Genomic DNA, 27993 nt, shown 5'->3' on the forward strand with positions numbered 1-27993 from the left:
AATCAGTTTGGCTTTTAGCAATATTCAATTTCAAAGGTGGGCAAACAAAGAATAGGCTGTACATTGTATCGGTGTGAGAAATCAAACTTGCATCTTTGGTCTGTCAGAATCTCCTGTTTCTAAAAGCGTAGTATGGACATGTAAATGTACCTCTATCACTTCTTAGTTTTATCTAAGCTAGCTAATCTAGATACGTCATTTCCTTCTCAGATCAGAACTGACTCCATTCAAGTTAAAAACAAACTATAGTCTTATGGCAGTCACAAGTAGGTCAAGTATTTGCACACAAATATTTCACCCAAAGAATTCTTAGTAACTTGTGAAATAATAATGATAAATAAGTTGCACGTGTCACGAGTGAAGTGCACAGGATTTCAAGTTAACCCCAAATTCTTGTACATCCCTTATCATAGTTCACAAGTAGGTCAAGTATTTGAAATATTTCACCCAAAGAATTCTTAGTAGTCTTGTGAAATAATAATGATAAATATTGCATGTCAAGGTGAAGTATTTTACAACCCCAAATCCATTTCAGTCATCCCTCATGCTGGAATTCTGCAATGTAATAAAGCCAAATTCACCTCATAAATAGTGTTCATCCACCTCATGACAATGGAAGGTACCAAGGACAATTTCTTTACATCTTCCAATAGAGGCAACTCTGTAGTGTTGAAGACCACTGATATCCCATCCAGGTACATTAAAGGACTACATGCAACCTACATGAGACCGCCCGTGGTGTAGTGGTAAGAGTACATCAGATGAACCTACCCCTCTGCCATCAATAACCTGTAAAATATGGTACTTGTTGCCTCCTCTCTTCACTTAGTTGTTGGCAAGGACTGTTCATCCCTGAGTCAGTATAATGTTCAGTGGGGTACCATGCTCACTGTGGGGTGGCAGGTTTGGGGGCAGGTCTGGACTAGTACAAGCAGCCGCAGGATCCATTGGGGCCCAGCTGAAATAGAGTTAAACCCAATTTTCACCTACATCTGATGTCAGTAATCACAAACTAACCTGAACCTGTACAGGTCATGCCCAGTCGGTTCAGAAACCCTCAGTGGCAGGTTTTGGGGAGGTAAAGGATCCTTGGGGCCCAGCTGAAATAGAGTTTTCACATTCAGCAATGAACTTGAACCTGTACAGGTATAAAGGCATGCTGATAAAAAATACACTAATGGAATCATATTTTAGAAAGCATAAGTACTGCTAAATGCATTGTTTCAACTTCAATCCTGTATCCAACATGTTATGTTTACTGTCATTCAGAATATTCGGGTAATCATTTATTAAATTAATCTATATATTTGAAAATTGCTAATAAAATATACCATTAATTATGCTCTTGGTATACTATAATTATAAATATCTTTAAGCAAACTTTTCATTTTTTGAACATGACAAGTTAGATATTAATATATAAGCATTAGATTCTATTAGATTAGTAAATAAACCTTTATCTTCAATAAATGCTGAAAAGGCAAAATATTCATACATGCTTGTTAATACTGGTAACTTTAAAAACAAGAAATAACACAAACAATATGAAAAATATTAAGATTAATTAATATTGATATGTTTTCGCCATATGATATTATATACAACATATAACATAATATATACATAACAGAGTACTTCGAGCAGGTATTATACAGTGCAACATTTATCTTACTGAAAGTAAATCAAGAGTTACATCCTGAAACTGAAATATGCCACATATAGAGTAATCATCAGTTAATAGCAAAACATCTGTATAACATATATACATGTATTATAAATATATATTATAATAATATATTATAAATATTGCAGCAGAAAATATGTTTGGCACTTCCAATACAGGACAAACAGTTAAACTAATCACACCCACACACGGTTAATGCATATGTTTATTTCAAGCATATACTTCAGTCATTCCCACCATGCCTATCAAACAAGTACATTTTCTTCTTATGAACATATGGGGTCCTCGGTGCAAAACACACACCTGACAAGAATGAGTCATCATAACTTATCTACAAATGCATGCAGCCGAATATTTCTGATACACAAAATTCACAGGAGAAAGCTTTGAGCTGATCTACTGCATACAACATGTACAGTCCAGCCTCTCTTATCCAGAGACTTGCATTTTATCATGTTGTCTGGATAAACGCAATTCAGGATGCCTGCTTCCCATTTCAGTTACATCTTAGAAGAGATCATTCAAGCATCATGATCAGTCCCCAAAACACAGTGTATCCCTTCAGCAAATTCATGTGATCCAACAGGTGATAATAAACTTAGTCAAAATTCACAATACTAAATTTCTTGACATAAAGCTTGACCGTATACATTGTATTGTATATATGTACACAGTACTTCCGTTATGACATGGGTCACGTGTAGGGTCAGTGCTGTGGAGGAATGGCCACATATGGAATATATGGGGGAGGCGAGGTGGCCTGGGACTTTAGTCTGTGGCAGAACTACTTTTACCAATATTTTCTAAAATGAACTTTACAGAAATTTCTTACACCCTCTAGGGAATCCAATGTCGACCTTCAAATGGACCACCTCAGATCTGAGTAGTATCATGATAATATATCATGATAATAATATTTTCAGAAAATTTTGGACTGGCTGCTTCAGACTCTGTGATGAATACAGTTACAGTAAGCAATGGGCAGAAAAAACACTTGATAAAAGCATCTGCTATAAAGATCCTGATGAGAGGCTTCACAATTTATGCCAATGAAAAAATATATATGTTGAGTAATAATAATAAATTACAGAAATATTCATTTGCCCTAACTTGCCTGCAGAGAACTCAATATGAAGATGTTCTACACTACACATGCTGTATAACCTATCAATTCAGGATGCAGTAAACTAACACAGCCATCGACTACACACCTGTACAAAACACATCAATACAATCCTCCAGTCATGCCATGCTCATGTCATGCATACATGCCACGTTGACGTCATGCAGCATCCCAGAACCAAAGCCACTGCAAGGGCTACACTGCATCTATTAGGGTACCTTAGCCAACAAGTTGAAATACTCTCGCTCAGTTTGGGCTAGACGTTCTACTTCCTCCTCCCTACTACCGAAGTACAGTGGGGGTACCGATGTGGGCCCCCGCCATGTCTGGCTACCCTGGGGGCTGCTTGACTGGCAGGGACAAGACAAATATCACAGTCAATGTTCATTCAATGTACTTTGGAAAATCAAAGGTTTTGGGAATAATAGGAGCCATTTAGAGTGAAATTTCTAAATTTAAGGGGGTTTTTTTTGTAATGGGAACATTTAATAGTTTCTGGGTTCAGAATTATATCAATATATATTCAAATTATCCTAAAACCTGCCAATGATACATTCAAATTGAGTTACATTCTTTCATGATGTTTTATCGAAATACTGCTTTTCAAGCTTTCACTATGATCATACCAGAAATTAATCCTTAACATGATGAGACTTTCACAGAAGGGATATGTAACCTGTATGTTTTGAGTCTTGACGTTTTTAATTTCATTATTCTTTCTCAGGTACTTGTTTTTCCACTCGTATTTGTTAAAATCAAGTCCCATGGAGGAGTCTGAAGGTTCACGCCAGATCCTTCGGTTAGAGAGGGGTGGCTAAAACAGATACTGCATCGTACAGAATCTACATCACACCAACGATAATGCATTGTGGAGATTTGTGGTTTAAATATATGTGACACACTGTGATAAAGAATAAAGGATATTGCAGGTGCTATAGTGACACTGTGCATGTTGTGACTCAGATCATTATAGAAAGACTGGTGACTTTGTCAAGCTATTGGGTGATGCAGTGAATTGACCAAATGTACATAGAGTTGATGGCATCTTGTCATAATACTGTCTGGATGGCTCCTCAATAACTTCTAAACAGCCAAATCACAGAATATGCCCTTTTTTGGTTATTCAACACAATTTCGGGGGGGTTGTTTTATTTAATTCCTTCTAAAATCTGCATTCCTAACCTGTCGGTCAAGCAGGTCATTGTAGTCCCTGTTCCTTTCAGCTTGGTACTTAAGCTTAGTGGTCTCATACTGGCCTAGAGGTAAACCCCTCTCAAACGAGGGTTCCCTCCATGTGTGTGGTCCATCATCCCTCTGAGCAGACAGACAAATGTGCAAACAGATGTGAAAGCCTATCTACGTTATTCAGTTCACTGTGAACTGTTCTAACAAAATTAAGACAATAGACGTGATCTGTTCATGAGTAACACTTTTTCCATGTGAAACCAAATTAACACGTTCAAATTCGGAACACAATAATGTTTTTAGGTAAACATTAAACTACATGACATACTGAAAAAATTTTCCACTCAACTTCAAATTCTAACATTTGAAATAATTGCTTTTTACCAAGAACAATAAAAGATGAATTTACTGGCACAAGAAAACTTTAAACTCATCATCATTGACAATATTCACAAGGTAATCTGTGTACATGAAACCTGAAACCCTATGACTGGTTGTACTAAAGTAGTCGGAAATAGAAAAAAACTGTTTTTAGGCTCTTACTCTGTATCCCTAAAATTGGCACAATTGCAAATAGCATATGTCAAAATAACCCACATCGGCCTAACTGGGCATTCAGTGGGATGCGTAATAGGATATCCAGAAAAGCATGTTAACTCGTAAAATGGGACAAAACTTAGAAAAAATATGAATAGCTGCTGAAAACAATAGATCAGACTATAGATGGCAATTAGGTCACTCAGCCAGGTATGACGACGAACCCTCGACTCACCTGGCATGAAATGCATGTGCTGCCCACAGGCACAAGGGATCATCTCAAACATATTTTATGTCTTTTCATGTGTATCGAATATGTCTCTATTGATTATCTTATAGTTTTTATAGCTGATATCTCTCTCCCACTGCCCGACCCCAACCACCGTCTGCAACACCCGTCCTGGTTTTGCTTTTGAGACGACCCCCCTACCTGTTTCTTGTTATAGTGATAGTGAGACTCAATGGTAGCTACATCCTTAATAGTTTCAGCATTAAAAGTTATTATTTTTTAGGTCAGCTATCGTTTATAATGAAACTAAGTCTAATTTCAAAATGGGCATTTAAAAAGTGTCATTTGTAATACAATATCATCGCACATTAATCTGCATAAAGCCATGGTCCGTTCTAAATAAGTTGCTTTGGACTTAGAAAAAACATGCATTGCTCATTTCTGCACTAATCTCTCCTCAGTAAAGTCCTTCTTTTACGTTTCCTATCTCCCTACCGCTGATACTGTAGTTAGGCCGAATTTAGTTTAACAGATATTTCACACTTTCATAAATTAACTACCTAAATTGTAGATATAAATGAGGGGGGAAAAAAAGTTTTTTTCTATTTCCAACAGTACTTTAATAACTGTCAGTGTAAGAAAAGAGCAAATAGCATGGAGATATTATCATGGAGAAAATGATAAAACTAAAACCTTTCCAGCCATAGATCTCTCAAAATCTCTGCGTCTCTCTGCTGCTAGTGCCTTCTTTTTTTCCTCATACTCTCCGATCTTTAACCCTTTCTCTGAAGACGGCTCACGCCACAGCCGGTTGGAAGTTTCCACAGTCTAGGGTTAAGTCATAGCAAGTTAAGATCTATGGACAACAGTGGTAGGATGAGCATGGTACTTTGAACAATACCGAGTATATCTTTTTCTATTGATTTCACAAGAGATGTAGTTTACTGACTGATATCTCACTGTGAGACTTCTCCATCACGTCCATGTCTAGCTTTCAATACAGATCATCACCCTTCAACTACCTAGAGCATGATATGTAAAGAGAGATTCTGTGAAACAAACTAAAGAAATATTTCTCCTGTCATTTCAAGGAAATTGCTAATTTCTTGTGGATTTCTTCTTTCACTCATCTTTTAATGACATCACTGTATATTATTCACATTTATTTTTTACTTACCAATATTTCTGTATCAAAATAATCATCAAAATAAAAATGATGTAAACTAAAAAGAGATGCACATTTTCAACCGGTATATACTATTAGTTGTAGAGAACACCCTACAAATCTCACACAAACCCAGTTATTGACAGAGATCACACCGTTTACAGGATTACAAATTACCAGAAAAAGCTCATTTGATTAGTTAGCCTGAAGACAGCCACACTATAATCCATGTCTCGACATGGTCAAGCCCCAGTAAATGTCCAGCACCCAGTCAGTCTGATTGCACATCTAATCAACATCACACCTTCTTTAGATAGGCTTGTCGTTTTTCTTCAGCTAACTTTTGCTTTGCTAGCTGTTTCTTTTCCATCTCACCAACAAAGAGGACACCCCCCACCGGCTGACGGCTCCCGCCACTGGCGGTTTGGATATGGCTTTTATTAAAAACAAAACATTAACTTCTAAATAACTCATCCCCAAATTTCCATTTGTTCATTTTACTACGTTAGGTAAATCCTGCATATTCATTTCAGAATGACAGACTATAACCAGACCTTGGGCCAGTTTCAAAAAGCGATGTTTGCACAGAATTATTGTAACTCCTAAACTATAACACAGATTATTCAAGGCCATAATGCTAGTACAATTTGTGGCGGGAGATACTGATTAATTAGTCTAAGTCTGCTAACACATTCCTTATTTCTGATTCCCACATGGGCGCAATGAGTGAAGCCCATTTCTGGTGTTTCCCCGCCGTGATATTGCTGGAATATTGCTAAAAGTGGCGTAAAACCATTCTCACTCACTTACTCATATGACTGAGAAACAACCAATTATTATGGTCACTTCTTCTACCTATGCAACATACCAATATATTTAGGAACAGCAACAAATACTTTAAGAAAATATATGTCTTTGAATATCTTGAATGACTGATGAAACAATGACCTTTTTACTGTTGGCTTTATTGTACTCTTGTCTCTTCTCCTCATTAAACTTAGCAGTTTGATCCTGTGTTGCAAATTTGAGCCCTGACTGGTCCGTGTCCTGCCACTGTCTTCTGGAGGAGGGTTGTTGTTGTTGCTGCTGCTGCTGGTTACGATGATTGCAGATGGTCAGAGATAATTCCAGTCCCCTTTTACTACAACTTACAACTATCTTCCCATACCCACCCTTAAGTAACATGTAAAATAACCACATGGGAAAAACAAATTAAGTCTATAGTTACTTTTCTAAATATCACTGAAATTGAATAATAGCAGAAACTGCATGGTTTATTATGCAACAGTGGGTGAATGTTGTCCTAAGATGCAATAAGCAATACTCCACTTGAATGCTATTCAACAATCTGCTTACAAATTAATTTCTTTGCTAGTAGAGATTGTTATAGGATTAATTTTAGGATATTTTTTGGGTGTCCGGACTTTAAAAGGAAGTGTGATTTTGGATTACCTCCCTTGGTTGTTAACTACAAAAAATGTCTAAAGCGTTCAAGCAGTTTCAAGACAGGACTGCTTTCAGAAGTTTGGCTGTACCTACCGGTATGTAAGTGAGAGGGAAATTCAATGCAAATTTGGCAACCTGGCTGAACATGCTAACACACAAGACCTGCTACTTTCAAAACACTATTTAGGATTCAAGAATGGAGCATTGGTCTCTTTCAAGACTCAATGACCAATTCTGGACATTTGTGAGTTACAAATTTATAATAAAGGGCCAGCTACCTATTGCTGCTGCGTCATATCTGACCCAATTTATTTCAGGATAACTTGTTAATTACACATTGATGTTGACTTGTCATTTCATAATTTAGTTCTGTACAGACCAATTTCTGGGTTCAGCATTTCAATCTGGACATCTATAACTTGAAACAGTTAATGAACTGGATTTCTAATTCGTTCATCTTCTGGAATACTGACCCATTGTCTTCCAAAAAGTCTACAAGTTTTTACCTAAATGTGTAATGATATAGAATAGTTTCCGATCAAAATCAGAAAATGCCCATTTGTATCTAGTCTAGAGCAATAACCAACATGATTCCATGCTAAATGACAACAATCTCCAGAGGTTCTCGTGAAGCAAAAACTATTCAGTGAGCAACCAGTATCAGGCACAGCAAACCACACAGTGTAAGCACCTTGCTGAGGTTGGCCTGCATGTCTCTCCTCCGCTGATCAGCCAGCTCTTTCTTCTTCTTGTCATACTCCCCGATGGGCAGACCAAGCTCTTCGGACGGTTCCCGCCATAGGCGGCGGTTGTGTACTGTTGGCTGAAGGCAACAAATCTTACTGCTTATAAATCATACACTTACAAGGTTACACCTGTCAGTATAGTGCGGTCATTAGACTGACATGGGTAGCTTCTGAGACTGTAACATCAGGGTGCTCACTGCCAATTTTGAGCTAAATGTTTCCGATACTAAAACCAGGTTGATTCATATTTAACTGGCCCATATTTATAGGAAATATCACAAATAAAATGCTCACTAAATTATGATCATGTCAGATCTGAAATGTAATTTGTGTTGCACAAAAGCTGCAAAAGAAAGCACATGCAGACATATATATATATGTATTCTTTATGCCCTAAGACCATAGCAGTTTCACTATACCAAAGATACATATTGTCTTCATTATACAGAAATATATAGGATTCATGTTACCAAAAACAACATAGCCTTTTTGGTACACAAAGACAACATAAGATTTATATTATACCAAAACAATATAGAATTTTTCATGTTACGGAAATGAAATAAGATTGTTATTACACAAAATACTTTATTTTAATTATACCGAAACATGATTTCCATGAATCATAAACAATAAGATATCTTACTAATGTCATTTGTAATGTCAAAATTTAAAAATAATCAATTGCTGTGTCTATTTAATTTGAGCATGTCGAGTAGCTCCCTGAAAATAAAGAGAAACATGCAGAAATTCTGCCAGAAATAATGCAACTATATTACTGACGGTCTGACTTGCAGGTTTTGTGCTACCCACAGCATACATCACGGGGAAAATCATTTGCAGCAGGACAACCAATCACCAATAAATCCTGATAATGTTGCTCATCAGGATCATTTCTTAAACTTTATTTTCCAACTTACTACAAACAGGTAAAAGAAAATGCTATGCTATCATTCCAGCCAAAACAATCTGTTTTTCAGGCTGACTAGTAAGAAACAGGATTGTCTTGATTACACAGTTCCACTTTTAGTAGACACCCACTTTCATCACTGCAAACAAACATCATATTAATGGTCAAAATTAAAAAATTGCTGAGCATGAGTGTGGTAAAGTAAACCTTTCTGTAACAAGCATGATATGCAATAAAAAACAACAGAACAGTTTCACAATGAATGAAAGAAGCCAACTTTCCGCGAATATCAACAGCAACAAAGTTGTCAGTTTGAACACTGCAATCAACCGCTGTACCTTCTCTTGGAGAGGAATGTACTCTTTGCGCAGTTCATTATAATGGGGGAACGTATGATCTGGCTCAGTCTTCCTTCTGGTACTGGCTTCATGCTGGGCTTCGGTCTTGAAGTACCTTTGCCTTGGTTTAACCTCCTTCAGCTGGTGTCACAGTAATCAATCAGTGGTTGTACATATCGGTTATTGTCGCAACATTTCTAATGATGCTGAGGTTAGTTGGCCATTACTGATTAGATGATTGTTTGCAAGACCATGATGTTAATACTTATAGTTTGTGTCAAAGCATGTGAAATGGTTAGAATGCTGGTCACTCCATACCCTCCAACCTGTCCAAAGCTACAGATTAAACTGGACACAAGGCGAACCAATAAGGCAAAAGTGCTGCTTTCTAAAATCTCATTTATGGCATAAAATTATATATAAAATACCTTAGTTTCATCATGAAATAATTGTTATCACGTTTAATATGAGAATCTAGAAGTACCATATTTGCAATTTTGAATTTGTCACCTATAGGGTCATATCTCTCAATCATTAGCTGGCAACATCATAAATGACACAAATCTCATCCTCACTAACGCTAACTGTATCTACAGACTTGTATTGAAGGAGGTATAGAAACACCTGAAGCCATTTGTAATAACTTCAACCCTGTACATGCTCTATGGGACAATTCGGACCACTTCTATGCAGTTATTATAGGCTTCTCTATGGCGCTACATAGTTACTACATCTACACCTATATCCATCTACTACCAGCCTCTACCCCAGTTTACCTTGTCTAACAATTCATTGTACTCTTCTCTACGCTGGTCATTTAGAGCCTGGCGGTACTTCTCATAGTCACCAATTTTGAAGTAAGCTGGTCGAAATTCTGTTGTGTTCTAAATGAAGAATTTGTCAGCAAAGTGAGTTATAACAAAAAGAACATGACACTCCAATCTAGAGGAATTATATTGAAAAATGTCACAATAATATCAAAACATTCTCCTGTCCACAATTATTAGAAAAACATTTTTCATCAATCAGCAATGTAGCTGTTAACCTTTTGCAAAGCAGACACAGAAAAATATGTTAATCTGTTAACAGTAAAACTCAACAAGGCAGACACCAACTGATGAAAAACAGGGCAGTTATTACTGCAACATAACAATGAAACCTTCAGTACTGACAACACATTTTAAGTCAGAACAAACATATGAACAAAAATGTTTCCTTAAAAATAAATAGATAATGTAAATGATAACTGATTAGTTTATCCAGAGATAGTTTCACAACAGCATAGTACTATAAACATAGATGGTGAATATTACAAACTGACAGTGTCCAAAACAAATATATTCAGTAATGTCTATATCATCAAAAATCAAACATTTCTGAAACCTTTTTTACTTCCTATGATATATTTAGTGCTGATTATTATTCTTAAGTTTCTTATTCACAATCAGATATTTAAAGCTGGTTATTTTTTGCAGAGTATTGCACTCAAGCAAAAACTAAGATTACACAATACAATTGAAGGTACTTGCTAATCTGCAAAAAACACTGGGGTTAAACACAGTCTCTAAGTTATGTCATGATGTGTGTCAATGAAGTTATTAAAATGTTAAAACTTTGGTGAAACCTTGGGATGTACACCACAGGCATGGTTCTGACAAACCAAGAAATACAATCAGTGCGAATCTGCAATTCAAATCCACGATCACTGTATTGTTTCATGCCAATAGAATGCTAATTTGTTCAGTGTATTCCACAACCTACATGACAGGGGTACCTACAGAAGCTATACCATGCTAGGAATAAAGCACTGCACAGATATATGATTCAAACATAGCAGAAGAAAAGAAAAGAAAAGAATTTGAATTATAAGGATATAATGCTGCATAATAACTACCTGTTCTAAAAATCTGCTAATGTTTATCTAAAATTTCAATAATAATTGTTACAGCCAGTAGCCACAACTACGTGTGTAATACAAGGAACTGTCATCAAGGTATATATTGTCACGGATGGAGTCTTAGCGCTATACAAAAGGAGAGGGGTGTAACAAGGTCAAAACACAATGGTTCATTAGGGACGAATTCAACAAAGGTCACTGTATATACCCCTATAGAAATATGCCGGACTTTGGTAGCTGAATTCATTTTACGGCTAAATGAAATGTGATTTTTCAATTTCAAGCAAAAGCCCCTGCTCAGGATTTATACAGCTAACTAAATAAATGTCTTGTTTATTGCATCATGTACGCTTACATCACACACCAAAACAAGCAGAATCAATGATACTTGTCAGCCTGTTTATGAGACACTTACACCTAACTGCCATAATGAGTTTACATCATTTATTCATCACAAGCAGGCTTGAGTCTTGCCCATGGCCTTGAAGAACCCCTCACTGCAAAGAGCCAGCATAGCCCTTTACTAATATATAGTGGTAAGACCCCATCAGTGACAACATATATACCTTGAAGCCATTTTTCATGTCACAATTAACTGTGTTACTACCGATATGGTACGGCAGGGGTTATAAAACTGTCCAAGGGAGGCTACTCCAAAGACATATAACAAGGCCAGTACGGTATCACTATTGTAGACTTTATCAAGTTTATCATGACCATCAAGTGAAGCCAGCATGCACCGTAACCAATAGATCCCTGTCTAAAGCACAACGTATCCATTTCCATCATCACCCTATACATAGTGACAATATCAACCCTGTCTACCCCCAGGCATGCATCACAGAAGCCCGCACAGTCTTTACAGGTTAGACTACTACCCATGATAGTGTTAGTCGGTGTGAAGCAGGCAGGAGGATGGGTGTGTCATATACCTCAGGTGGATTTCCCTGATGTCGTCTCCACACTTCTTCCCGTAATGTGTTCTCTTGGTCTGATTCTCGTATTGTTTCTTCATCTAACTTCCTGCGTAATTTCTCTCCACGACGCCCAATATCTTCAAGAGCTTCGAACTGTTGGACTTTAGCTTTCTAGAAGAGATTCATGCTAATAATAAGAATTGTGTTACCAGTTTTTGTTTTCCTTCCCAGGATTCTAACTTCCTTGAACCTATAAAACAGAATCAAACTTTCTGTTCAACGAAACTTTCACACCAAACCAACAATATGCCCAGGAAGAAGAAGTCATTTTTGCTTCATGAAGGCTACAGTATTCTGATACACATAAATAAGGAACCTCTTCTCTAAAAAGCGTCCTGCCATTACTGGCTAGGTGGTAGTTTCATACTAAAAGATCAGGACCATCACCACAACGAAAAATCACTGTGAATATTTTACATTTAGGTTTGCCAACTCATGGAAGTTATAACCATAATGGTGCTAAGATCACTCTGTGAAGTGAGGCCTTGCTTGTTGATCAAATGTTGTGCTCAGACGTGTTTCTATTTTGAAACATCTCAGAATGGGCTGTGATTACTGCACCTTTGAACAGCCTGTGAGTTTTATCACTGGACGGCAGTAGAATGAAGGATGAAAGCCCAAAGTGGCACAGGCACTTTTCTACTTCCGTGAAACCCACTACTCCGGCAATATACTAACATGACTAACAAACAATAGATCATACTCTGGGCAACTTTAGGGCACAAACACTCAGATCCAGCTTCAAAATATGTACATGACAGGGGGAAATATGTCCTAATAAACCCTGCATCTCTGATAACATGATGCAGATACACAAACAAGAAGCATTGTCACTAAGGTGACATAATCCCCCGCCGCAAATTATCAAATCAAACTTAAAAAGTAATGAAAGTGAAGGTCGTAATTTAACATGAAGTTAAATGTACAAAAAACATGACCAGTCAACCTCTCTTGATATCTTGCTCTGTAGTTGTTCAAACGCACAAATACTCACTTTGACCTTGACATGAATGTCTTAGTGTATGAAATATGCAAAAATAGTAATAAAGAAATTGCTTATTGAAAAACATTCAAGGGAAGTCTTGAAAGACTATGAAGAAAATCCAGTGAACTGTTCCTGAGATGTCTCGCTGACAATCTTAACATGCAGTTTAACATGCTGAAATCTTCAAAGTGTCGCCGTGACCTAGAAAATTATGTGAAGGTCACCAAAATCGACTGGAATTTGCACCTCCCTAGATGAAGCTTGGTGTCAAATATGAAGAAAATCCAGTGAACGGTTCTTGAGATATCTCGCTGACAAGGGTAAAACGTTAAAGTCCCCCTTGTGACCTTGAAATGAAGGTCAAGGTCACCAAACCTGACTGGGACCTTTATTTTACTGTGATGAACCTAGGTACCATATATGAAAAGAATCCAGTCAATGGTTCTTAAGATATTCCAATTCGTACGGACGTACGTACAGACAGACGGACGGAGCCTACTACTAATCCCCCGCTTCGCGCTAAACGCGTGCGGGGATAACAATGAGATGATTCATCTTGTGTTAACAGAACAAGTCCACGCCTACAGCAGGAAGAGTGGTACTCTTCTGTGAAATAAGGTAATAAGGCACAAAATATGTTCAGTTAAACATTGGTGTGGGGGAGATAACTCCATTTTCTTTAGCAGTATGCGTGGTGAGCATGCTGCCCGGAAAAAGGGGAATAACTCTCGGGTTTTGAAGGATGTTTGACAGTTGTAAGTGTTGTCAGGTATAAAAAGCCTCAACTGCACACTTCCTAGCATTGGTGCTCTTCTTACAGAGAAGTGCCTAATGAACAATGTTTGCATTAATCAGTCACATGAAAAATACAAAATGATAAACAAATACACATAGAGAATCTCACCCAAGTGTCTTCTGATATCAATTATATCAACACGAGTTGATAAAGTTACAAATATCCGAGGCTTGCCGAGGATATTTTTACTTTTATCAACGAGTGTTGATATATTTTATATCAGAAGACACGAGGGTGATATTCTATTTATCATCCAAAATCAGTCTTCATTAATTTTCAATGAAAAATGTACATCTCTGAACATGGTACTGCCATTAGACTTGCAGTGCAGCGATGTCATAGCATTGTGACGTCATCAAGTACATGACGTCATAGCATTGTCAGGGCATTGTACAAAATCTACTGTCAAAACGATATCTCCTAGGAGATATCGTTTGATCTCACACAAGCGATAGTTTTGGATGATAAACACAAATAACAACCGTATAACATGATTTTAAGAAAACATGTATAACAGAGTAGTAAACCATGTTAGTGAACATGTTAAAACTTTAAGAAACATTTGTACATCCTGTCAAAAACGTTATTAATACTTGTAAACTCCAGCTATCTGTCTGACCAGTTACCATTTTGTAAAATGCCATAAATGTCAGCTGACTAGCCTGGATGTAACAAAGTTGTCATAATGTTTTCTATGTCATCCTTTGCGTCTTGCATAATACCAGCCTACTTCACAGTTTAAGTTTTAATTTTACATTCGCCGCGCAGATCTGATATTGTTGCAAACATATTTTAAAAAAGTGATCCTCTCTGTACTTGTGAACATATGATAATTAATTCATTACATGGGATATAGAAGATTCTTCCAGAGCTGAACTCGTGAACTCAAGTGCAACACATCATAAAAACGTGCACACCAACCGTGTTAACATCATCATGATCAGGCACTGTGTACCAGGTAAACATCCTGTCAAAGTATCACGGTTACAAGAAAACAGTGAATTTGATCCCACAAGTCAACCAATCAGAAACATTTCCACTGCAACATGCGCAAATCATGTAAGGAATATAAAGCCAACACGCAACATTCTCTCACTGTTTTCTGAATGTTAACAGTTCAATCACTAATACAGACTGACCCTATGTCTCGGACGTTGACCTGACTCAAATGGACACCGAAATCCATAGGTTTAATATCAAGTTGTAAGAAATCATTCATCAACCAAGCACTGAACCTGACCACCCTATCCCCTTAGTCTCCTTTTACAACAAACATGGTCTGTGAAGACCAATTCCAATTCTTCATGGGGGTTTTCAAGATGAGAACACACACCAGCGACAGTTCATGTACACCATGATATACCATATTAAAATATATGTTTGAGAAAATACAATAAGAAACTACATCTGGTATGATGTTAATGAGGTCCTTATAGGTATAGAGTTTAGTGTTTAACAACTGAAAAACACTTTGGTAAATATAAAATGAGTTAAATTTATATATTAAAGTTAAATGTTAAATATTCATGAAACTGCTAAACAAAAATGAAAACTTGATAATTGTAATCATGTCATAAAATCATCAGTCAAAAACAACTGTATCTAACAATACAACAGAACCTGTCAGTGTTTGGTATTTGGAACTGCATAAATGAAATGAAAGGTATGCCATGTTTTTCTATAGACAGACAGACATTCCACATATCCACAGAGATTACATTCATTTTTGTGTGTTGGTTTCTATGGAGTAAGCCAAAATATAATAACTACTATCATAATGACTGACTGACTGACTGACTGAGTTTGGTTTTGGTTTAGCAATATTCCAGCAACATCACGGGCGGGGACACCAGAAATGGGCTTCACAAATAGCGCTTTAGGCTATAAGCCCCACTATCATAATGAAAGACTACACATTTTACTGACTGCTCACAAGTTACACACACAAAACAGTGCCCCCTCCCAAACAAGACCTTCAATGAAATATGCAACATGTGAAGTGCATTTGCTTCAAATTCCAAACATTAAAAGTTACAACATTAAGAGTTAATATAAAAGAATAAATGTTACCTAACCTTCGAAACGTCAACATGGTTAAAGCAACATCTAACAACAAAAGCGTCAAGACAACGTCCTGTTATGACAATGATTTAGGTGAACATACTGCTCCCTCCACCCAGGTGAGAGAACAAAGTGCCGAATGATGGTACTACCTGTATGCCGAGATCGTAATCTTCATATTGCATACTGTGATCAATGTGATCGCTAGGATCATATTCTGGCCAAATGACACTCTCAGGGCAAACATTTTCCTTCTGATCTGGCAAGTCGGAAGGGAGTGCGACTTTTCCAGCAAGACCCAGCTGTAGAAGGGTTAATCTGTCATTTTCTTCTTGTTGCTAGATCATAAACAGGAAACAACTACACTGAATAGGCACTTTCTGGTATAACACAGGCACATACTCAGTACACTGACCTACACTATGGATATAGGGGGCGGAGTTCTGGCACTAAATGGCACCATTATGGGTATGAATTCACACTGGTCAAGAAGAATGGGCCACCAGAAATACAGTTCTGCAAGGAACTGAATATTGACGAGCCAACACTCAAATCAAGAGCATGACCAGACATCACAACCTTGAAGGGTTAATTGGTTTTGTATTGCCAATTCAATTGACTTAGGTGAAAGTAAGTGAACAAATTAGGGAAAACAAAAAACTGCTTTATGACCAAACCATTTTCATATTCACATATTCGTGTTACACTCTCAATATAAACCTATTTTTCATATTGCAAAACAGATGAGTACAGGTAGATGTCTAGAGGTTGATCTTTCAATAATTTGATTATTTTTTTACAAGATGTTTGAGTGTATTCAGTAGTGGCCAGTCATGTACCTGTGTTAACATTTCCCTGTACTGTCGCTGGATATCATGTTGTAGTTTACGTTTAGTGTTCTCGTACTGGCCTACAGGCAAACCCATGCCCTCCACTGGTGTTAAGGGTTTCCTCCGGGGAGACAACTCTTGCTGTTGTACACAAGTGATAAAATGCATGTTAAGGTTGTTCAATTGTTCACTACAATACAGGGAATTTTTACCAACCAACACCAGAGTGGATGCGCTACAGACTGTGATGACAACACAAGATGCTGCATAAGGCATGTGTATCTTCTAAAATATAAAAAATCTTCATTTTTCATAAACTCAAAAGAATCAAGATATAAATTAACTCAATAAAGTTACAACACAACCTGATAAAAAGTTGCACACATAATTTTGTTTCACAACAATGTATAACATGAACAGAATGATTTGATCGTGCAATTTACTCCTCGTGAACCAATTCAGATAAAATATAAGAAAAACATATATTTTGTCCAAAAATGAAAATAAGGACATTTTTACATTACACTACCATGACAACAGCAGTGTTTCAAAGAATCCCATTTCCAACAAGGGCCTATTGTACACATGGTACATGGGGACACAGACACGACACAGCCTAGACACAGCTGACCTTGGCTAAATATTCTCTATAATCCCTCTGTAACTCCATCCTTAATCTTTTCTTTCGTTGCCAGTTTTTCTTTTCATGGTCAAATGGATATATCTTAGGGTTTGAGAAGGTCTTTTCCCGTCCCGTTTCCAATGGTATCACTTGCTGCCAAGTTGTAAATTTACATTTTATCAATAGACTTATATTAGTAGTGACAACACCACCTAAAAACACCTATAGTCATTGTTGACTAAGATTAAACAGCTCAACTTTACAGTTTAATTATTACATTTATCATGTCATTGAACCAATATGAACACTCAAAGACAAGATGGAAGGCAGCAAAAAGAACTTGTTTAATGGCATCATCATCATAATCATTAATCATTAATGAACCAAGATAGAAAAATAACAGATATAACCAAGTATCTGAGATATTGTTCAAATGAAAAGAGGCTGCAAGATAATACATCAATCAGTTATCATCAGCTTAAATCAATACAACAAATCTGCATAGTCAACCATTCAGGAGCTATTGATTATCCACAGGAATTACTTTCTATTGTGAATTAATTCATAGTTAGGCTCTGATTCATGTCAGCATTACCTTCATGAATAAAATAATTAGGACTACTTCCACAAGCTGATGACATATATACAAGGTTGAGAAGCAGGCTATATCTGTCCCATCCAGACCATTTACCTTGGCCAGTAGTTCACAGTATGCCTGTAGACTGCGCTGTCCCTGTAAAACCAGGTTGTTTAGAATCAAACTGTTTATTGATCAGGACCGTGAAAATCTGCTTGTTTTGTTCCATTCAAGATGTGCTGCTATAGATAATCATACAGCAAGACAAACTAGCACAATGATGCTAAGCCCCTATTTCTAAAGTGGAATCTCCCCAATTGTACTTAAAAAACAACAAGCTTATTACCACATGGGGTGGACAGGTAACAAAAACATTCGATTCTCTTGCTTATTTATTTAGAGTTTTACAAAATGACAGCTTTTTCAGTTATTATTTTTCTTTTCCTGTTGAGCAAACAAAAGACTGATTTTACAGTCTGCCAAAGTGAGCCTTAATAGCTGTCATCATCCTAAACAAGTTTCGTTTAGAAAACACTGAAAAAAGCATCCATATTATTTCATCTTATTTTGATCACGAACCTGTTGGGAAAACAATCTAGAAACATGACTAAAACAGACACATAGAACCTGGTAAAACGTGTAAAACAGGCAAACAGAAATATTGTTTCCTAATCATGTCAGTGAGGACTTGCATCATTTCTGTACAAAGTTCATGTTTACATCTTTGACCTTCATTAAGGAACATCAAGAAGACTACACAAGACCTGAAACTTGGTCATAAATAAAATAATTTCAACTGAACAGTCCTTCTATCACCCCATGTGCTCATTGTGCTCACTCATGAGCAGTGCATCCATGCTGCAAACTTGTAATACTATGCTGAAACATACTGTGAATGCCCAAGCAACTTTAACTCGAAATCATAAAGATGTGTTTCTGCCATCTGCTAACATAACAAATGAGATTCAAACCCACATAATGACGTTGTTGGGTTTGATTACCTTAGGCCAAACTTTACAAAACACCTAAATTTGGCCAAACTTTACAAAACACCATGTGTTTTAAAGCATTTCAATATACATTGTGTTTGAGAGTGGATATCAGAACATCTGAGGCTCGTGTCAACAAGACACTCTCACTGCCCATGGTGACATTATGGAGAAAATGTCATCGGTTTCAAAATACGCCATATTATCTGAAAATCAATCCTAAATATAGACAAAATAGGATCAGAAACAAGAAATCACTCTTACATTCAAACTCATGTAAAGCATCTTGCCTTTTCCCCTATACCAGCAACACCAATGTTTACTGACTGAAACTGTATATTCGGCATGAGAGGAAGAACATTTAGGTCACACAGAGAAGACATACCTACACAACATGGCACAAAGTACCAAAATAGAGTAACTCAAAACCAACCAGACAGACACATGAACACACATTGTACCTGGGGTGGGGGCTCTCGATTCTCCGACAGCCTCGGGGAAGCACCCTCACGTGCAGGTGCAGGTGCTGGATCCTCAGCATCTGATTCCCGTGCACGCTGACGTGTCATGGGGGTTGGGGGTGTTACAGGGAAGCGGCGGCGTGGGGGTGGTTTCTATTGGTGAGAGTGAGAGCACTGTGTGTCACAATGTGCAGCAATCCAAATGTGTTGTTATCACACAAGTATTGTGCATTCATCAGGTGATGGTAAGGTAGTCGCTTCCATTTCCAAATCCATTGACAGAATGTCTACTGAGATGTCTTGCTTCACGTTCTTATTTCTTTAAATAGTATTTACAGCGAGATATTACAATAAATTGGTTGAGGCCAATATCCACCTATGTGAATCAGCAAAATTTTAATGATACAAATAAGTCATCGATGTCAACATGAAAGTCATGAACACAAAAAACACATCCACGAGAAGAATTATTTCACAGCATCACGAACACACAGCATATAGCTTAGTCCAAGCAAACACAGTTATGTAACAAACAGCACACAGTCTCAGATGGAAACAGTAAATGTCTGTCCTATGTAATACACATCACATCATATTATGTTAATGACACCTTGATACATTTCAAAGCTCTTAACAAATCAACGTTTGCCAACAAGTTCGTGTCAACAAAGTAGACGAGTGTATTTCAGGCAACAGAGCAATGTCAACACCGACTCGAGCGTCCAAGTACATGGGCATAAGTCTGGTGACGTTTCCCTATGACATTGATGACAATGATGGGGGATGATTGATTGATGGAATCAATGTCGTTTCCATGCAAATGCCTTCCACAACAGCAATACACTAGATATGTGTCTAGGCTGGGTTGTCACATAGGGGACAACTGCATGGCTATTAAATAATGACAATGGTTGCTATTAGCTCACATAAGGTGCTGGGTATTGCAAGAAATTGATTTAAGATTAATTGTAGGCAACAGGATTTGTGTCATTTATGACCATATATGATAGTACTTAACATAATCAAGATACTGCTTTTAAACGTTTCGCAAGTTCAAATGGCACTATGAACATATTCAACTTTGGACCAACATCACGATTACAGTGTAATCAGTGTTTAGCAAATTGCAACAACTTTACTAAATTTACAAAACACGTCTCTAGGACATTTCTAATGATTTGTCAAGATGGTCAAGTCCATCTGAAACCTGACTTGATGCACCCATAACCATAGTGACAATGATACGCAATGATGCATACATATTTGATGATTTTGTAAAATGTTTTTGAAGACAGTAGCTGTATGCAGCTATGTCACACATCTGGTGGGCCAGGAAGTTCAGCTGATTCAATGTTCAAAATAATAATCCAATAAGACAGCTAGCTGACATCCTTGCCATGAGCCCACAATGAAGACATATCAACATTTGTTTTTGCTAGATAATAAGATATGAACAGAACAAGTTTAAGAATGTTTTCCATGACATCTTGGCTCTTTCCATAAGCTTATATATAACCCACAATGAAACCTTGGCTCTCAGAAGATGAACAAGATTTCTCACCTATCAAATATATATACCCAGACACAATTATTGTTAAACATAATAATCAGACTTCAAATGCTTAGTAGATGCATAGTAATAATCAAGATTATTGAACTGTTATTCAAATTATATTGCCAGCTGTATATAATGTATGTAATATTTCTTTCCTTGTACCCAAACAAAACTATCAGAGAAGTAATGTTTGTTAAAGTACCAGAAACGGTGAACACAATCTTGCAATGTCAAGCAACACTGGAGCAAACACATGTAAGGACAGGCTGATGAGGCAAATTCAGTAGTAGAAATTAACCCAAAATGTTCAACTGATTGAAAAGTGCTATGCCAATAACAGGTATAGTATGTAAATTCCATTTGCGCTCAAGAAAGTGTTAATAAAATAATAATATCAGACAAACTGTGCAGTAGTGGTCAAGTTAGAACTTCAATCAAACCAGCAGATATCCAACTTCATAAATAGCTAATGCAGAGCTATTGTTTCAGTAATTAAGAAATGTATTGCTTAAGTACAAAATAAATTATTTACATTTGAAAACAGCCTACAGGGACATTCCTCCAGATAAGCCTGGATGCCACAGCAGCTCTGATGCTGAAGATAGGCTGGGACACTGCCTGGAGTGTTCAATCCGTTAATTGTGAGCTCACGGTCGGCTCGACTGTAATCATGGTAATGGCAATTCTAACCCTGATTTTCATTTAGGAGGTAGCATAATGAGATAAACATGTTATTTGGAAAGAAAATGTCCACCATCTCAATATCGACCATTACTAATAGTACTGACAAAAAAATAACACATAAAATAAAAAATGTTATATTTTCAGGTGAAATATTGAATAACTGTGTGGCCATTTCTTGCATCAACTTCAATTGAAGAATTGAATTGACTGAATTATATTCAAAAGCTTAATCATAAAACTGTCACATATGATTAAAATGATGTATTTCTTGAGAATCAATACTTAACAGTTCAAAACAAACTTCAATATAATTATATATTGAAATAATACAATATATTAACCTTAGTCAGTTCAGGCTGGGTTGGATCAACCAGGTTAACCTCAGCTAAGATTGTTCTGTGGAACATTATATTAACCTTAACTAAGATCTAAGGTTGAAATCTCAGAAATCATTATCACCTCTGTACTTGTCCTGAATGGCTAAACCGAGAAGTGTGTAGACATGAATTTTGCTGGTTAACAGAGTGGAGGAAAATCCACAAATACACATGAACCACACGATTTAGTTATGGAGACAGAAACAAGGTCAGTACAGGTAAAGGTAGATCTCAAGATGACACAAAATCACCATGAGTGGAGAAGACAGACATCCAACAGAAATACCTTCTGAACCATTTCGTTATATTCTCGATTTCTTTCAGCCTGCATCTGGCGCTTCTTGAGTTCAGCACCATCCCCTCCGATCGGCAGCCCTGTGCGGCCCCCAGACATGGGTCTACGTTGTGTCTACGGGCAGGATGAAATCAACATGCAAATGAGGGGACCATGCAGAACAGCCATTAAGAAAAAGTAAAATCAACTGGGAAATGACATCAATCCTGAGAAATCTAAGGATTGAAATAGAAGTGTACAAACCTAGACGTGAAAGTCAAGCATGCTTGTTATAAACTCAATGTGACTGGACATTCTAGTGATTCACTGGAACCCAGTGAGCTGAGAATGAGAATCCAGTGCACACTGAACCATCGGTCAAGGTAACAATGTAGTGAGCATGCTTTGAGATGTGGATTTGGTGCAAAATATTAACACACTATATTAATTTATTATTATCATTATTTCCCAATGTAACATACTAAACACTGAAAGTGAAAGAGTTAGAGGGCCCCTACATTCAAGTTATTGTGTAATGCCTTAATGGTACCAGGATACCCCACTATTTTTGGAACACTGAACGGTTTTGAGAAATAATGAAATATGTAAGAATGAACGTCATGAATATCAGAAAAATGAACATTAGAAATATTGTGAAAATATTTAATTATTTGCACACATGAGTAAAGTGAGTGATTATGCTATTGTATACAAAAAGATGATAATTTTCAGCAACAGAAAACACAAATCCATTTTAAAATTTTCCATCCTCAGCATGGCATACATGCATGTGGCAAATTGGCAATTATCACATTTGTTAAATCACCAACTTCTAATAACAAATCTCAGCAAGAAAAAAGTCCTTTACACATGTCAAACAGTTTTAACAAATACACTTAGTTTGGCTACAGAAATATGACACAATTTTCTCAACAATCTAATTAAATATGACAACCTAGATACCACTGGTACAATGGTCAAGTACACTGTAATAGATTAGGTGGTATATCTTAAATAAGGTACAAATACCTCTACATTGACACTGCCTAAACATTTTGTAAATGGGTCAATGATCAGAGTAAATATAGACTTCTAACCTCGGGACATCTAGATTTGCTACAGAGATACATTCACAGAGCTAAGTACCTGGCGCATGGCCATTATTATTATGAAGAATAATTGACACTGTCACATGAATAAGCTGCACAAGCACAGGTATACAAGCATAAAAGGCCACATGAAGGTCACAGCATTGTCATCTTGTTGCCTGTACAGATTTGTACATGAGTAGTAATCAGAATACCATGAATATTGGCACAGCTGTCAAACAGGGATATATTCTTAACACAGTGGGAAAATATTAAATTGGGGAAAACAATGTTACTTAAATCAAATTTGGTTTTTGGAAAAAGATTGATTTTCCCCTAAATTCATTCAATTCAACATGTAAAATGTTGCCTTAATTTAACCCTTTTCTCTAGATTTCACTAATATTTGCTGCAGACATCAGCCTTTGGGCAGGTCTTGTTAAATCCATGTCAGTATTACATGTACATGTAAAAGTTTCTGTGACAAATGGGGAAGGTATTCACCTGCATTAGGAGTGTTAATCATTCATCCAGGGATTTACCTTGAGTCCTGTATTTGAGGGTCCCTGGGACTCATGCTTATAATTTTCATGGGTCCTGGACAACAAAATGGGGTTCCATACACTTAAATATTATTACTAATACTGTTATTGTATTGTGTATCAGGATCATCACATTAATTGTTACAGTAATCGAAGATTTGGTCGCAGTGGCTAAACGACCAAGCATTCGATCATGTTTTCTAATAATCAAACACAAACAATTCTGGAACACTTGTTTTCATTAACAGTATTTTTCACTAGGTTGGTTTTGTGTGTTACATTTCATAAGCACTGCAAGCTCGTTCCAAGTCATGATTGAATTTATCTTAAAGACTCTAAGAAATTTATGTTCCTGACATACTAGTCATCCTTTAAAGATGTGAAATTTTGCCCAAAACCCCCCAAAGGACTACATGTTTTTTTCCTTATTTTTTTGTGCTTTAACAAATTTCATAAATGACGCTAACCAATTATTTTCAATGATTGATCGGTTGTAATGAACCAATCATCAATTATGAGATTTTAACCAATTCCCAACACTTTTGAACTGTGGTGAATTTGTTCTGCTGTAAACATGATCTGCGAAAACGGGGAATAAACCTTTATATTCCCTCCCACCATTAGCATGATTTGATCCCTACCATAACTGTTATAAGTATCTTAGAACAATAATGTACACATTCTTATGCACATATAAACATGATGAGTAAATAGCATGAATTCTTAATAACTTATCAATGTTCGCCCTCAAAAGTGTCAGCTTGAATTTTGTTACAATCTGACATGTCATTTGGTCACATGACCTCTAAAGAATATATATAATAATGATCACACTGTTCATACAATTTGACATAAACATCATAGTACAAGCACTGATATATCTTCTACAGTAATCTACACTAAATTTACAATACAGTTTTGTTTTATGCATATTTTAATACTTGTTGCTAAATGTTTTGCACCGATATGAAGGTCTCTGAAGGCAGCCATTACAACAGTATGAAGTGCTAGCTAGCTATCACAAACAGACCACACTGATCATGTTCCAACACGTGAGTAGTACCTGCTCTGCTAGCGTGTAGTCATTACGTCCAGTTCTGTCCCATGTTCTGCGTTTGTTCTCCCCATCATCCTGCAGGACATCACAAGGGGTACCAGTCACTTATCGTAACAGCAGGGGCAGAAATTATAACAAACAGAAACTCTACCACAGCTGCCAGTCAAAATTCCCAAATTGAAATATACTTCCTATTTCCTAATACCATACTGGCAGCCTATGAAAATCATTCTAATCCACTAGCCCAAGACAACTAAATTGTGCTGAGGACAGGTGAAACTTCCAATTGAAGGCTCTCATTCAGAACCAGCTCTCCTTTCTTCAATTATGAAACAAATTGGAACCAAATGAAACTGACAGAAAATGTAAACATAGTCTAAAGATAGTGTGTTGCCCAAGCAGGACCAGTGAACTAAGGTTTACCCAGGACTACTGGTAGTCTTTGTTCACTGTTCACCTGCAAGATATCAGGTGTGTCTATCAAACAACTACTGACTATCATGTTGAAATCAAAACAAATTTCTAAGACTGTACAGGAACATGTTCAGAATAATAGACATGCTAGATAACCCATCAGACTGACATCTAAATGTACTGAGGTTGTTAGCGTTGATCATCCAAAACTGGATTGGGCAATGAGGTGAAGTTTTAACAGTTCCACTTCAAGTCCCTCAGGTTGAAGACACTGATAGCAGGATTTATGAATTCCAACTACTGTAAATATAAATGTCTGTGCAGTAATGTTTTCTGGGCTCTTTTTTAAACTTAAAACCAAAGTTCCAATCTGACCATGTTGACACTTTTTCATGACAATAAACATTTACATGAACAAAATGAGTTTATCCTAAAATGAAATGCAACATGTTAACACCAATGGCATTTCAGATGGACAGTACCAGCGATGGTGCATCTCAAGAGAAACAAACAGACATGTTAACGGTTGGGGGATCAGCATTAGGATTTCTAGGAAAACTGAAAACATCATATGGGGGGGTCTTTATCAGGAAATGTAACAACGATGATACCTACAGTCCGTTTGATTTCATTTGTGACAGATGAATTGCTCACTAACACAAAATCTAATAATTGCAACAAAACCAAATTTTGCACAGTCATATGAAATCGACAGACCAACTCTGACGATCTGTATCATAATTTGTTGACACCCAAATAAAAAAGTTGTTTAACAAACGATCATTATTTGTGTTTTCGCTATTTTCTACGAGGGGGGACCACTTGCTAATCTTACTAGCCTTTGAAATTCATGAAAATTTCCATACAAAAAAAACAATCTATTTCAAATTTGATATGGTTAGGCTTGATTATGTTCACAAAGCTTGACAAGTCTACACAAAAGTTGGTGCAAGAAACAGTAACAAATACGTGCAAATAATAATCATGTTAGTCAGGTGTCAATGAAATTTAAACCATGTAGCTACTTAGAATAAACACTATTGATCTTATCTGCTAATAACCTATTTCTGAGGCTTTCTATGTTTGTCCAAAATTAAAATTGTTGTCTGGATGTCTGCACATATAGTCTTCAGACATGTATATCTGGAACCACAATGTTTACAAGAAACTTGTTCCACCTGAATCAGCATGATTGGTGCATGTCCAGTTTTACAGTCACAAGCAAGTCAGTGAGTGAGTTTAGTTTTACGCCGCACTCAGCAGTATTCCAGCTATATGGCAGAGGTCTGTAAATACTCGAGTCTGGGGGGCCAGACAATCCAGTGATCAACAGCATGAGCATCGATCTGTCCAATTGGGAACCGATGACATGTGTCAACCAAGTCAGCGAGCCTGACCACCCAATCCCGTTAGTCGCCTCTTACGACAAGCATGGGTTACTGAAGATCAATATTCTAACCCAGACCTTCATGGGTCAGTGACAAGCAAGGATGGTTACAAGTGAGCTTACAGAAGATCTTCTTGGGGTTGTAGATGGATTGCTGTGTGTGTCCAGCAAAATACTATGTATGATTCAGCCCTTTGACAAATCTCACCAATGCCCTTTAAAACATGATGTGACCAAACCCTTATGGTTAACTCGTTTGAAAGGTGCAGTATGATAAAACATGTATTTATTATTGGGGAAAACAGTTTAGGCATGTCTCATCCATAAATCATCTCAAATTGTACAAAACTGTTTCTAGTTTTGAGAACCTGCTGTCATCCAATAATTATCTCCATCATAGACTGACATAAGGAAAGCAGCAGTTTGTTTTCTGAATCTTTTGATGAAGGAATAAAGATATCCTCATGTTTGGCTCAAATACAAAAATTTGAAACCCATTTCACTGCATACATATTATATATTACATGTTATGTTGGTATAAAATCAAGTGAATAATTACGGGGATAAAATGCTAATAAATAACGAGCTTGCACAGATTCTCTAGTATTTCCGGTTTGGCCACAAACAGGATAACATTCACAGTGCCCTCTAGCCTATATATCTTGGGTCCACAATATCCCACCTTTAATCTTTGAAACTCAAAAACAAATGATTCAGGGTTGTGATTCATCTGTGAAAAGAACCAACATCAACTATGAAATAAAAATACTACATCAGCATGTGAAAGATATCACAACAACAATCGTGAGAGAATCAGGGATCCATATTGTATTGTGACCCGACAATACCTCTACAATGGCTACTGGCTGTGTCACTTGTATTTGCCATCATATTGCCATTACTATCATTCCCTATGTAGCTTTAAGCCAAATTGACAGCAAAATGCAGAGCTACTAATGTAAATACTTACGTTGAGGCGTTGCCTTTCATTTGCAAGTTTAGACTTCTGATCTTGAATAAATTTGTCGATGTCATTGTCATACACAGCAGCAGTCAT

At 36.9% G+C, this 27993-nt stretch overlaps 2 protein-coding genes across 2 annotated transcripts in view; both read right to left on the reverse strand.

Moving 5' to 3' along the window:
• The window catches only part of LOC124275285 (centrosome and spindle pole-associated protein 1-like), an 82438-nt gene extending 54452 nt beyond the window's left edge, over nt 1-27986 (reverse strand). The window contains exons 1-3 of the mRNA XM_046710766.1: nt 27907-27986; nt 1038-1100; nt 774-855 (exon numbers count right to left, since the gene is read on the reverse strand). Coding sequence (XP_046566722.1) covers nt 774-782 — 9 coding nt within the window. The 5' untranslated portion in view covers nt 783-855; nt 1038-1100; nt 27907-27986. The remainder of the gene's footprint in view (nt 1-773; nt 856-1037; nt 1101-27906) is intronic.
• On the reverse strand, nt 847-27993 carry LOC124275240 (putative uncharacterized protein DDB_G0271606). Its single transcript, XM_046710722.1, has 17 exons — nt 27907-27993; nt 25142-25210; nt 22461-22583; nt 19559-19711; nt 18223-18264; nt 16919-17050; nt 16232-16417; nt 12193-12348; nt 10140-10247; nt 9364-9504; nt 8061-8192; nt 6872-7015; nt 5452-5586; nt 3990-4121; nt 3026-3157; nt 1018-1100; nt 847-958 (listed from the first exon to the last, which is right to left on the reverse strand). The coding sequence occupies exons 1-17, from the start codon at nt 27991-27993 to the stop codon at nt 847-849; spliced, it is 2067 nt and encodes a 688-aa protein (XP_046566678.1).

Source organism: Haliotis rubra, unplaced genomic scaffold (assembly GCF_003918875.1).
Source record: "Haliotis rubra isolate DU_JTF1 unplaced genomic scaffold, ASM391887v1 Scf2, whole genome shotgun sequence".
NCBI lineage: Eukaryota > Metazoa > Mollusca > Gastropoda > Lepetellida > Haliotidae > Haliotis > Haliotis rubra.